This window comes from Orycteropus afer, unplaced genomic scaffold (assembly GCF_000298275.1).
Source record: "Orycteropus afer afer isolate SDZICR_OR568_19922 unplaced genomic scaffold, OryAfe1.0 scaffold00050, whole genome shotgun sequence".
Taxonomy (NCBI): Eukaryota; Metazoa; Chordata; class Mammalia; order Tubulidentata; family Orycteropodidae; genus Orycteropus; species Orycteropus afer.
The window spans coordinates 8,347,933-8,361,700 of record NW_006921637.1 but is presented as its reverse complement, the minus strand read 5'-3'; the positions used below and the strand labels follow the sequence as shown (position 1 = coordinate 8,361,700).

The window sequence follows — 13,768 nt, the reverse complement described above, 5'->3', positions numbered from 1 at the left end:
CAACCTTCCTTCTGAGGAGTGGCTGGTGGGTTTGAACCGCCAGCCTTCTGGTTAGCAGTCAAGTGCCTTAGGCACTATGCTACCAGAGCTCCATGGTAGGTTAGAGATAGGGAAAGAGTTCTGGAGCCCATACAACCCATAACAAATTTGGAAAGTACATTTCCAGATTTCATGGTGGTATCATATATCTACAAACAGAACATTCTGATGACAACTCATGATTAGCAAAATATTTCACTAATTAACATGTAAACATAATATTCTGAAATTGATAATGATCCCTTTACTCTATTAAGTATTCATCCTCCTTAGCCTTTTCATAATCAATCTTTAGGGTTGGGGACAGGAAAACAACATGTAAATTAAGTCAACTATAATATTCCTGTCCTACATCTACTGAATTATAAAATAATAACAAATAAAACATATGGAACATTCTCCATTTTAATGTTTTACATGTATTAACTCATCTAATTCTTATAACTACCACCTGAGAAAGGTTTCATTCATTCATTCAATAAATGCTTACTCACTGGTTACTATGTCCTAGGTGTAAAGGGATATCCCAGTGAATGAAACAGATAAAATCTCTGCCTAAAAGGAAATAAAAGAGGTGTGTTCCAGATCACAAGCTAATAGCTGGGATTCAAATCTAGGAACTCTGGCTCCAGAATTCTTGTTTATACCAACTACAACTTTCTGCTGAAGCTCTGTTTTCAACCAAGAAAGAAGCCTCAACAAAGCCTCACAAAATTCTAACACTAAGAGAGAGCTTTATAGCATCTAATCCAAATACGGGAGCTCTGGTAGCATAGTGGCTAAGACACTTGCCTGCTAACCAGACGGCTGGCGGTTCAAACCCACCAGCCACTCCTTGGAAGGAGGGTTGGGCAATCCTACTTCCGTAGTGATACTGCCTCGGAAACCCAAGGAGGGGTCGCTATGAGTCGGGTTTGACTCGATGGCACATAACAACAACAACAACAACAATCCAAATACATCCAGGATTAATATCTTTATAATACAGCATTGCTTTCATTTGAGCTTGGGTGCTACTCTAGAATCCTTCTCACTATAAGTGCTCCAAGGTGGTCATGTTTGCTATCCAGAGGAGGTCCTCACTTTAAATTAAGGATACCAAGGTTTCCTGAGAGTCTAAGAACTTTACCCAAGGCCACAAGGCAAGTGACTGGCCACACAGTCTTCACTCATGTCCTCTATATTATGTTGACTTGTCCAGGCAGTGTGAGCAATACACAGATCCAAAGCCACATACAGGACCATATCTCTTCCACACACAGTAAGCATAATAAACAAAACAAAAACAGTTTCCATGTTTTACACTTCCATCCCATCAGCATAACTTAATCAATGCCATGGGTTATCATTCAAGTTTTTTTTTTAAATTTTTCCTTAGACTAACTAAAGAAGTCTTTGGGCTTCAGAGGCATAGTCTCAATTTACAGGTTTGTTTGTTTGTTTTTTAAAATCTCCAGCTTGAGATATTTGAAACTCTTATACACAGGCTCATACATATTATATTCACTTTCTACTTTTCTATATTTTTATGTGTAGGATCTTTGGAGGCGTTTCAGTAAAATAAAGTCAGATACAAAGAATTCTTAAACCCTCAGATTTTAATTACCATACAATCAAACTGGGGAGGGATAGCCAGTTTAGCTTTCTGGCAAAAGTAAAGTTAAGCTGACTTCAAAATGCCAGAGGTTTCCATACGTGAAAGATAGGGCCAATTCAGTTTAGAGTTCAATGACTCAAGTAATTAGGGCAGTAGAAGCGCTTTGTGGTTTGACTACTTAATGACTTGGGGTCAAAAGTCACTAGCTCTATTTCTGCTAAAGTACTGACAGGTTTTCTTGGTGTGAGTAAGCCTTATCAGTTTTCTGGGCAATAACTCCCACTGAGTTTAATTAATGAATGATTCACAATTATCTGCTGGAAAAATCTGTCCTAAATTAAGCTTCTTTAATAACCAGTGAATCCATCTGGCATTATTCCAAATAATTTAAGTGTTTAGGTTAAAGCATATATAAATATAACCATGAATCTAGTGATTTTAATGTCATCTCATAAAACACATATAAACTGAGCTAGCAATGACCATGAGAAGAACAGTAAGAGAGGCTGTTGCCACATAAGAATCAGAAGCTAGTTTCTAAGCTATAGGACCTGGGCTAAGAATCAGAAGCTAGTTTCTAAGCTATAGGACCTAAGGCAGTTCTTGCAACTAGTGATGAAGGAAGAGAAGGCAGCTGCTCAGTTCTTTAGAGAAATGCAGATTTTTTATTTTCCTAATAGAATTTCATGAGCATTAAAAAAGAAAGAAAGAAAGAAAGAAAAATGCTCATTTATTTTACAAATACTTATTGAGCATCTCTAGGTAGTCCTTGGTGATTTAACATATTCAGAGCAAGGGAATAGAAATTACGTAACATTATGTGATATCAGGAGAATTAAGTTTCCTAAACATGAACATAAACTTTGTTTCAATCCTTGATGTAATCAAAATACAAAGTCCTAAAATTAAATCACGCCATGAATCAGTTGTAAGAGCCTAGGTAAATTGCAAACCTTTCTGTAAATGAATCTTCAGAAACTGAGGCAATGTTCTCTAAAGAGTCTTTAGCTCTAGCATTGTAAGAGCCAGCAAGATTCAAAATAAAACAGAATGTAGTTGTCTCTATGCCGCAGCTATTCCTCTATCTCAAACAATCCTCCAAGTCCTGCCATGCTTACAGGCAGAGTAGACACGACATTTCAAATATTCCCAGCACAAGAAAAACGTGGTAATTCTATGACCTGTCTTTGCAAAAATCTTGCTCAACTTATTTTCTAGTATACCTAAAAGTTATTATATATTTTATGATGTATGTATCATTCAAGTTTTTAAAGATTCTTTATTTTTAGCAAGTAGCTGCATACAAAGTATAGTATCCTTTTCCTCTAAAAATGTCAATAAATCCAATGAAAACTGAAGGAGAAAGAATGGTTGAAATAACTGCATTACCAACTATAATAGTTACAAATAATATTTTGTACAAATAAGTTATTTACCCACATGCAGAAATCTAAGTTCAGGTGATGTAATTGCCCTTTTTGTAATGAGACAGTTGACACTGATTTAGTTTTAGCATTTGCCACCAAGCAATAAAGGTGACCATGGAACACTTACAAGTGTTATAAGAAAAATCCTAAAAAATTTGTGCAGTAATACTCCCTTTGAAACCCAGTATTTCCAATGATAGGTTAGTCAAAGTTTATTAATGCTACTCAAGAAAAATTAAAAAAAATAATAATTCTTTGCAAATTCTGAATCTGTTTATATCATCAATGGGCTGAACAGATTTAGTACTCACTGTAGAAGGAGCAGGCTAGGGGAAGACGTACCTGTTGTCTATTATTTGGCATGTAGGGCAGCATAGTTGACACATGGAACATGAGTTCATAATCTTTGTATGTGGTATAGAGGGAGTGAGTTCCTGTAGAATCAGCTAAAAACAAAAAAAATAATTACAAAAAAAGTTAGGCAAATATAAAATTTGAACTTTTGCACTTAGAAGGTCATTATTACAACAGCTAGTTTAATTAAAAAACAAAAATCAAAATAAAACTCTAACATACCGGAGTCTTGGTATTAATCAGCCTGTTTTCTAACCATATACTGTTTCTAAGTGTTCAGTTTTCTCTACACCTTCTCTCTTTCACCTGCTTTGGTTTTATGCTTGTTCTTTTATCCTATGTTCTCACCTTCAGAATACTGATGCAATATGTAAGGAGTATAGCTGAACAGAGGAGTAAAGAAGCTGGAGGTTTGGTCTGGTACAGTTCTGAGTGCAATTATTTGAAAGAGTGAACTAACCAGTAGTTATTCTTACCCTGTCCTTTTGTGAGCTTGTGTATTTACAGATAATTCTTAGTTATCCTTGGGCATTTGATTTTATAGGATCCCAGTGAAATGAAACAGAACTGACAAAACAGGAAATGAGAACAAAATGGTTATTTAAAAAATTTATTTCACTGAATGATGTAATTGCAAGATTCTTTGCAAATTCCAAACCCATCTGTATTATCAATGAGACTATTTCAGATTTAGGGTTTCAGACACAAGAACCAACACAGCAACTATATTTCAGTAGTAATCTTGGGGTATAGTTTTGAGTCATTTTGCATATGGGGAAAAGAAAACAAATATATATATAGAGAGAGAAAATAAGTAATAAATAGAGTACATACTGCTTTTCCTAGTCATTAATTTCTAGTTAGATGATCTTTTAAACATGAGAAACAGTGATGCTCAACATCATTTAAAACAAAGTTTATTTCTGTTTCTTTGAAATTAATCCTTCAGAGAGTAATCATTTAAAAATTTTTTAAGTTAAAAAATTAAACATTTTATTCTAAAAATGAAAAAAATTTAACCTCCATGGACCTTTATTATTTTCTTTCTGAATCCTGTAGTATGCCCTTCTTGCCAAAATTATGTTTGGTGCAGAGATATATCTGAAAATTCTCTACAAAAGTATCATATATAGTTTTTGGACATTCTGAAGAGCTACTTACATAAGGTAATTTCATGAATAAGGGAGGTACATAAAGTATTTACATTATTGATAGAGATAAATCAATTTGGGATGTTCAATATTCATCTAATAGTTTGTGTGCCAACTATTCCTGAACATAAAGGTATTTTTTTCTTTTAACTATTCATTAAATGTTGTTGTTATGTGCCGTGAAGTCGGACCCGACTCATAGCGACCCCTCCTTGGGTTGCTGAGGCAGTATCGCTACAGAAGTAGATTGCCCAACCTTCCTTCCAAAGAGAGGCTGGTGGATTTGAACCGCCAGCCTTCTTGTTAGCAGTCAAGTGTCTTAGGTACTATGCTACCAGAGCTCCTATTCATTAAATAGGGTGAGCATATTTGTTATTTTCCATAGGACTCCTCAGAAAGCAGTATTCCATTTTGATTTTTTGGCTCAAAACCTTAACACCAAATAGTAAACAAGCTAAGTACCAGGAAAAGATTCAATGAAGAACTGAATCATGGATAACAATACTTAAGGTCAAATGATGCAATAGCCAACGTATATTCAATTATTCCCATCTCAACACTATGTCACTAGATGATAAAAATTCAGTAAGAGAAATGCTGATATGTACTTTTAGAGTTTAGTTCACAAGTTTCAGATTCAGGACATTGCAGCAGAGAAGAAAAATACATTTTTGGAAATGTGGTCAGTTGTCTATTCCAAGGAATATTAATAAATGAGTTTCTGAAATTAAATATACCAAAAGTTTTTATCTCAATTCAAGCATAGAATGGAGAAATAAACTGACAAGCTGGTTCAGGGGTTTGGTACAAATGTTTCTAATAAAAAAGGAAATATAGACCATCATGGTGCTCCCGAGTTTTGTCATTCTTTATATCTAGATGAAATAAAGGCTACCCATGGCCTAGTGTCCGGACTCCTCTCTGGTTAGCAGACATTTTTAGTGGCTCACATCCTCTCTGTTCTGACTCCACTTCATTTTGTATTTACCTATTTTAGAGCTGGAAAAGATCCAAGATATTCTAGCACACTGCCCTCCATTTTACTTGTAAGGAAACTGAGGCCCACATTTAACAAAGGTTTCAACTAGAACATGATTCTCCAAAATCCAAGGAGAAATATTTTTATTTGTCTATGAAAAACATTCTTATGTGAGCATTCCATGAAACATAATTCTTAGACTATCTTCTCTCTGCTGAAAGAATAATGCATTAACCTTCTGTGTATCTCTCAGAGTACCTAACAAAATACTTGGTTCATAACAGAAATAACTTAAATACTTGTTGATGATTAGAGTCAACATATCAAAAAATATCTCTCATACTATCTTCTCCTTGAGCTAAGGTACTTAGTACTATATCTGTAATGTATCAATATTTCCAAAGTTATAAAAATTCAAAGCTGATGTCAAATTCTATATGTAGGAAAAAGATTATCTATGTTGCGATTTTATGCAATGTAAGATCTGGAGTTCTTAAAACTTTTTCTCAATCCAACCCACTCAAGAGAGGGGAGACCCTCTCATCAGTAGTAACAGGAGTGAATGTCAGCAGCAATTTTCAACCAGGAAGGACACTTCTTAAGGCAGCATATTTGCATCTCTAGGAGGTGGCTGGCAGTTTTCAGATAACAGGAATTTGAAAAAAAGAAAAATTAGAAAAGCCCTCTCTGATCTTAAAATATATGGATATTCCTATTTTATATACCATAAATTATTTCCTAATCTTTATGTGTCTGAAGAATAAGCAATATGGATTCAATGTACTATCATTTTCAACCCTGACATATGTAGAGGATGCACTGTAGCACATATGAGTTAATACTGTCTCCATGTTTTTGGTATCCTGTAACTGTAACTTTAAAAAACTAATCTAAAAGCTGAGAGCTCATGATAGGTACATAATGACTTGGGTCACTACACAAAAAAGCACAAGGCTGATTGAGGTGGAGTACCATTGATGGTCCGAAACTGACTGGACTTTTGAGCATGAATTGGAGATGCAGAGGAAAGAATGGACAAAAGAGAGCCATATGACCATCAGGCTGCCTTCGTTCCCATCCAGCTCTGCCACCTTGAATCTCCCACACTGTACTCTCCTTTCATCATGTCTCAAACTTCCTCATATGAGGAGTGGATTAGGGGCTCTCCAAGACTCTCACTCTACTGCCCATCAATTTCATTAAAAGAGCCAGCAAAATTACCCTGGTATTTTAGGGGCTAGCAACTAAGTAACACTACCAATAAAAATATTAGAAAAATAAAGAATTTATGAGGATCATAAGGCATATGATCATGTAGATGATGATATGAAAGAGAATCATGTCACAGTAGAACTGAAAGCTCCTGTTTTCAATTGGCCCATCACTCAGGGGAGCCTGCCCGACTAATGTCATTGAAAAAATATGATGCTTTTAATCACTATTCCAACACCCCAGTTAAGATCCTGAATCTTCAAGCAAACATAATAAGCCCGGTGACAGGGCATGAATGAATGTATCAAGAATATTTTGTCTCTTAGAAATGAATGTAGTACTTGTCCTTGGTATACAGGAAACAAGAGCATAACAGAAGAGGTGAGGCAACAGAAAGAAGAAAATATTAAAAGATTCTTCCTGAAACACCAGGGAACCTCTCTGTTGGTGTTACAAAGGAAAAAGAATTGACCGTTTGAGCTTTTGATGTGAAGCACAGATCTTTTGAGAAATGTGCTTTCTTTTTTCATCTGAGGAAATCTACACTCTACCCCAAATGAGCTTGTTTGCTAGGCTGTTCTGGGGTCAAGAACATGAGGGCATGCTATGACTAGCTTAGATTTACACAGTCTGCCTACCTTTGGAGAATTAAACTTGCACACACACACAACTATGAAGCTTACTTTTATTGTCTAGCTGAGCTCGATATTTACTAAATCCTTTCAGCCGTACTCTCTGGCCCAGAAGATCAAGGAATTCTTCAAAAGCTGGACCCGCTGTCTCATTGTTATACATCTCTTCTTCGGTGCTCTGGCCTGCTTTGCAATAAAGGATCCCAATCTTGTGCTGAAAGCTCAGCTGAAATGGGGGAGAAATGTAATTACTTGGCAAAGAGTATCAGACAAGCTAACTTCAAGTAAAATTAAAACTATAAAAGCTTAGAATTAGTTTTAGGAAAGCATGCCAGAACAATTTACATAAGCAAATAAGTAAAACAGTAAGTGACTATCACTGTTTCTGCTGTTAAAAATATGTAATAAAACCAGAAACCCAGAATATAGCTGGAGAAATGTCAGAAACCTTAAGAAATACAATATATGGGCCGGGCTACATGGAATTAGCCAGGTTTCTGAAAAGGACAGGCAGTCAGGTCAAATATCTACTTAAAAGTACAAATGTAGAAATAATGAGTATTACATACTCCATCTGGTAATTAGCATTACCTACCAAGTCAAAAGTAATGGCCACAAGCTTTTAAAAGTTTTCTATTTTTCTAATTCCTAATGCTTTTTATTTGAACACACATGGTAGCACATAAGACTTTTAGGAAAAAATATGCCAAATTGCAGTCTGGTAAGAAAGGCATCACACTGGAAATTGTGATACATATATATAAATAGGGGAGCTCTGGTAGCATAGTGGCTAAGGCACTTGACTGCTCACCAGATGGCTGGCGGTTCAAACCCATCAGCCACTCCTCGGAAGGAAGGTTGGGCAATCCTACTTCCGTAGTGATACTGCCTCGGAAACCCAAGGAGGGGTCGCTATGAGTCAGGGCTGACTCGACGGCACATAACAACAACAACATATATAAATAGAATAATGTTTTGTTTTTATAAAAGTAACTTTGGCTGTTACAAGCATTTCTTACATTTTTGACTGTTTTGGAAAGAAACATCTGCTAAACATGCAATAATTAGCATAAAGAATTTTCAAAGCAATTGAAGAGTTCCTGTTGTAATTCTATCTCACACGGTTGAAGCCACTGGCCTGCATTCCCCTGTGGCCAGGGAGAAACAGGACCTCAATCCATTTTCACAGCTTCCCTATTCCCCCCAAAGAAAACTACTTCTCCCACATGACATCAGCACTCTTAATCTTACTACCAGCAACCTGAGCCTCAAAGACTGACAGATTATTAGACGTCACTGATTCCCAAAAGACATCAATCCAGAACACTGTTTACTTTCAGTATCGAGCTTTAAAATAGAGCCTTAATAAAAATGGATAGTTGACTGTATCAGTAAAATAATACTCATTTCCCTTGAGCAGCAAAAGAATAAAAACAGGCTCATCTACATTACCTAATGAAAACACACAATGTGAGAGAAGACGGAAATACCTGCTTGGATAGTCTAAGCAGGCTGCAGCAAGCATTTCATTACATGTCAGGAAAAATTTAGAGGTGAGTAGGTAGAGTCAACCAACACTATATTCTGAATGCACTCCAGTCATGACTAAGTGCTATAGGGAATATACAAGAAAGCATCATCTGCTTACAACCTGAGTGAATCAGCTACTTGCACTGGTGAAAATGTATTGGGGTAGGGGAGCATACCCTTGGGCTCCTGACAGAGTTATAGCTACTTAATCACCCAGGAAAGAGAATGATCTGCACCTTGGGTGTGATGACTTGAGATGGGGTGCATAAGCATCATGAGTTTTATTGAACTAGTAGGGCCAAGAAAAAGAAAACTTCCACTCATCCAGAGGAAAAATTATCTGATCAACTGAGTTATCCAAGGAAAGGAGAAACCATACTTGCTGCAAATAGACCATCATCTTTAAAAAATGTTAAGTACATTTGGGAAACACCTATGAATAGTAATATTTCTTCTGACTAGCATTCAGGAAAAGCCCAAATGACTAGATATACTTCTCTGCTTACTGTGCCATTTGTAACTTACCTCCTGTCAACTTCACACCCCTTTCTTCCCAGCCATCAAACAAGCCAGCCTGTCTGGATCCTACCTGTGAACATGGTTTTTGTTTTCATCCAAGAAGCTCCTGGCCCATGGAAATCAGAGGATGTGATGTGGCTAAATCAGATTTCAAAGCCCTGGGTGGACAGCTGCCCAGATGCCTACGGGCCAGAGCTCTAGCTCCTATGAAAAGGTGTGTACCACACCTCTTCTGATAAATGTGCCGTATGAGTAGCTCACAAAATGGAACTTAGGGTAGACAAATACCTCCAATGACTTAGAATAAAACACCATGTTAGTCCACTAAATATAATAATATAATGAAGTATTTAGAGATCTATTTTCCCTAAATCACTGTCACAGCTATCCTTATCAAAACAATGTAAGCACAACATCAAGCATGACTATTTCTGTCCTGTATCAAAAAGCTAGGAAAATATTCTACATCTTGATCATGATACAAAGCAAATTAGAGACTCCAGCACTTCATGTACTAAAACAGCCAACTGTCTCAGACCCAGGTTTCATTTTTAACCCCTCTAAACCTCAGGTTAGGAGCTCTGGTAGTGTACTGGCTAAGGCATTTGACTGTTAACCAGAAGGCTGGGAGTTCAAACCTACCAGCCACTCCTTGGAAGGAAGGTTGGACAATCTACTTCTGTAGTGATACTGCCTTGGAAACCCAAGGAGGGGTCACTATGAGTTGGATCTGACTGGATGGCAGTGAGTTTGTTTTTTTTAAACCTCAGGTTGAAGGAGCCTTGGTGAAGTGGTAAGCACTAGGCTGCTAAATGCAAGAAAGCAGAAACTAACAACACTAAGTAACTGGCAGAGTTACACTTTAGGTTATGTTTTAAATTATCTTTTTAAGACTGGAAAACCCTTGCAATGGCAACATAAAATTAGCCCATTCTCTACTGGACAGATTTATTATTAGGAAAACTGAAAACAAAAACAAAAACCCCCATCATTATCTGGAGTAAACTCTCAACCACAAATTAGTGGCAACTCTCAAGAGGTTAATGGTGGCTTTAGAAACTGGGATGTTATAAAGGTGTCCAATATCTTTCAGAGATGAAAATAATATTTTTTACAGTAACTTTTTGAGATAAAGTATCTTTTCTTCATGTAATATGGGAATCAGGTATTAAGAGCTGTAGGACCTTAAAACAATATATTATGGTAAGCTTAAACATCATCAATATATAGAAGTCTTACGTTCTAAAACTGAACAAATGTAACCTCAAAAGAAAAAGCTGAAGAAATACATCTGGAACATTGAAATGCATTGGGCTGCTTATAAGTACAATCCAATTTTCAAAATTACTTTCTTAACATCAAATTGTAAATAAATGTTCATTAAAAATACTTAAAATGCTGAATTTTAAAAATTTCAACCATAGCATTGGGACTATTCTGCTGTATCCAAAACTCACTACTATTGTGTAGATTCCAACTTGCAGTGACCCTATAGGACAGAATAGAACAGTCCCACAGGATTTCCAAGGCTATAAATCTTTTTTTTAAATTTTATTGTGATTTGGGTGAAAGTTTACAGAGCAAATTCATCTTCTGTACAGCAGTTCACATTCACCTTGTCTCGTGACATTGACTGTAATTTCCCACAACACAACAGCTCTCCTCTCACTTCCTTCCCATAGCCACCTCTTTCCTGTGTCCTTCCCTCCCATGCATTCCTGCCCCCTACCCCAAGTTGTCTCCCTATGCATACATAGCCCTTCTATTCTCCCATGATTGATCTCTCCAAGGAGTGTATCCACCTAAGCCAAGGCTGTAAATCTTTAAGGAAGTAGATTGTCTCATCTTTCTCCCATGGAGTGGCTTGTGGGTTCCATCCACTGACCTTTTGGTTTGCAGCTGAATTCTTTAACCACTGAGACACAAGAACTCCTTATTCTGCTGCATATATATCCCAAATACTTAGTTTTATGAAGAGGCAGTCAGCTGAAGTTGCTATAATGTATCTCTTTTTACTGCTCTACAAAAGAATCCTTATTTGCACAGCAGCTTCCACAGTGCAGACTGTGAGGTCTTCCTGAATGGGGGAAATGGAGGCATCTGCATCTTCTACAGCAGCCTAAAGGGGCCACACATGCCACCTACCAGGCAAGAAAATAAACCTGACTCCTGTTATTTCAGTACAGTGATTTATTTTAAATGGACAACAGAAATTTACTAGAAATATAAAGGGACAAAGAAGTCACCATATGGCTTGGCAAATTCTTCTTACCAATAAATATTCCTTATACATGACAATGGATGCTGTTCTGCCCTATAAGCCTATTTGAACATTAAGTATTTGGTGCCACCCATGTATCCTCTCTAAGGAATTCTGGTGGCACAGTGCTTAAGGCATTCAGCTACTAATCAAACGATCAGTAGCTTGAACCCACCAGCCTCTCTGTGGGAGAAAGATGAGACAATGAGGCAGTCTGCTTCTGTAAAGATTTACCGTCTTGGAAACCTTATGGGAGCAGTTCTACTCTATCCTATAGAGTCGCTATGAGTCAGAACTGACTTAATGGTGGTGGTGTTTTCTGTTTTTTTGTTTTTGTCAATATATATCCTCTCTATATCTTCAGAATAGCATGTTTCCTTCAACTATTTTGTGGATATTTTGTACATTTCACCTACTTTACCAGTCATGATACTGGTAAACCTATTTTGGATATAATATGGTTTTAGAAGTCACTTGCTCACAATTAGTTTTAGATGGTTTGGTTGTTGTTTCTAAAGTGTCAGGCTTTCAACTCCTTTTTTATTGTGATTTGGGTGAAATTTTACAGAGCAAATTCACTTTCCATACAGCAGTTCACATACACCATGTCTCATGACATTGACCACAATTTACCAGGATGCAACAGCTCCCCTCCCACTTCCTCCCCATAGTTACCTCTTCCCAGTGTCCATCCCTCCATGCACTCCTGTGCCCTGAGCTGTCTCCCTGTGCATAAACAGCCCTTTCTCCCTTGATTGTTCTCTCCAATGAGTGTATCTACCTCAACTAACTTGTTCAACTCATATGCCTAACTTTTGTTTGGCTGGAAACCACAGGTGTGGGTTCAATTCCAGACCTGAAGGGCAGCTAGGGACCATAGTCTCGGCGGTTCCACCAGGCTCTACTGGACCAGCAAACCTGGTCCCCACTCCCATTTTTTTATTTCTCCAAATGATTTTGAGTTTTGTTCCACATTGTTTTCCCTCTCTATCAAGGATCTCCTTACATAGATCCCCTTCCAAGAGGATGATAGTGGTAGCTGGACATCATCTAGTGCTTCTGGTCTCATAGTCATATAGGCTACAGATCAGATGGTGTACCAGTCACTGGGACTAACTGTTTCCATGAATTTTTGGTTTTCTTCATTCTTCTTTGCTCTGGATGAGGAGAGATCCATCATTGCATCTAGATGGCAGATTGTAGCTAGCTTTTAAGATCCCAGTTGATACTCGCCAAAGTAGGAGGTAGAACAATGTTTGTATAGTATGTTATGCCAATTGAGCTTCATGTACCCTGTGACTATGGTCCCAAGCCCACAGGTTCAACTACTCGGTCCCTCTGGGTAGCTGGCTGTGACAAAGCAGTGACCACAACCTTGCCCCTTGTCAGCTCTACTATACACCTGGGAATTCTGATCATTCACATAAACTCATAGGGCCATTGTCTGCCAACTCTATACATGTTCTTGGATACACTCCCCACTTCATAGACATATTTAATAGTTCAGCCTGTCCACCCATCTATCTACTCATATACCCATGTTTGCCTTCACTGACAATGCAGTACTGTATGTGCAAAAGGGTTCCATCTTTGTTGTCTGTACCTCCCATGTACCTCTCTCTGTCTATCTCTTCCTCAATGTCACCATATTGGTCACTCACATTTGGTACACTGCCCATCTCTTAAACCATATCAATACTTATCTCTATCTACCTAACAGCATTCCTTCCCCTCCCCTCTCGACCCTAGAAACCAACAAAGAAAATTTCCTTCCATAAATAAACGTTTCCCTGACTTTTACAATAATGGACTAATAGAATATTTGTCCATTGTGACTGACTTATTTCACTCAGCACAATGTCTTCCAAGTTCATCCACATTATGTGGTGTTTTGCAGATTCTACATTATTCTTTAGCGTTGCACAGTATTCCATTGTGTGTATGTACCATATTTTGGTTATCCATTCCTCAGCTGATGGACACCTAGGTTGTTTCCATCATTTGGCTATTGTAAATAGTGCTGCGATGAACATGGGTGTGCATATGTCTGTTCTTGTCATGGCTCTCA

At 37.4% G+C, this 13,768-nt stretch overlaps 1 protein-coding gene across 1 annotated transcript in view; it reads right to left on the bottom strand.

Moving 5' to 3' along the window:
• Nucleotides 1-13,768, bottom strand: part of SIPA1L2 (signal induced proliferation associated 1 like 2) — a 175,500-nt gene that overhangs the window by 124,609 nt on the left and 37,123 nt on the right. Inside the window, exons 4-5 of the mRNA XM_007938482.1 lie at nt 7,443-7,617; nt 3,406-3,509 (exon numbers count right to left, since the gene is read on the bottom strand). Coding sequence (XP_007936673.1) covers nt 3,406-3,509; nt 7,443-7,617 — 279 coding nt within the window. The remainder of the gene's footprint in view (nt 1-3,405; nt 3,510-7,442; nt 7,618-13,768) is intronic.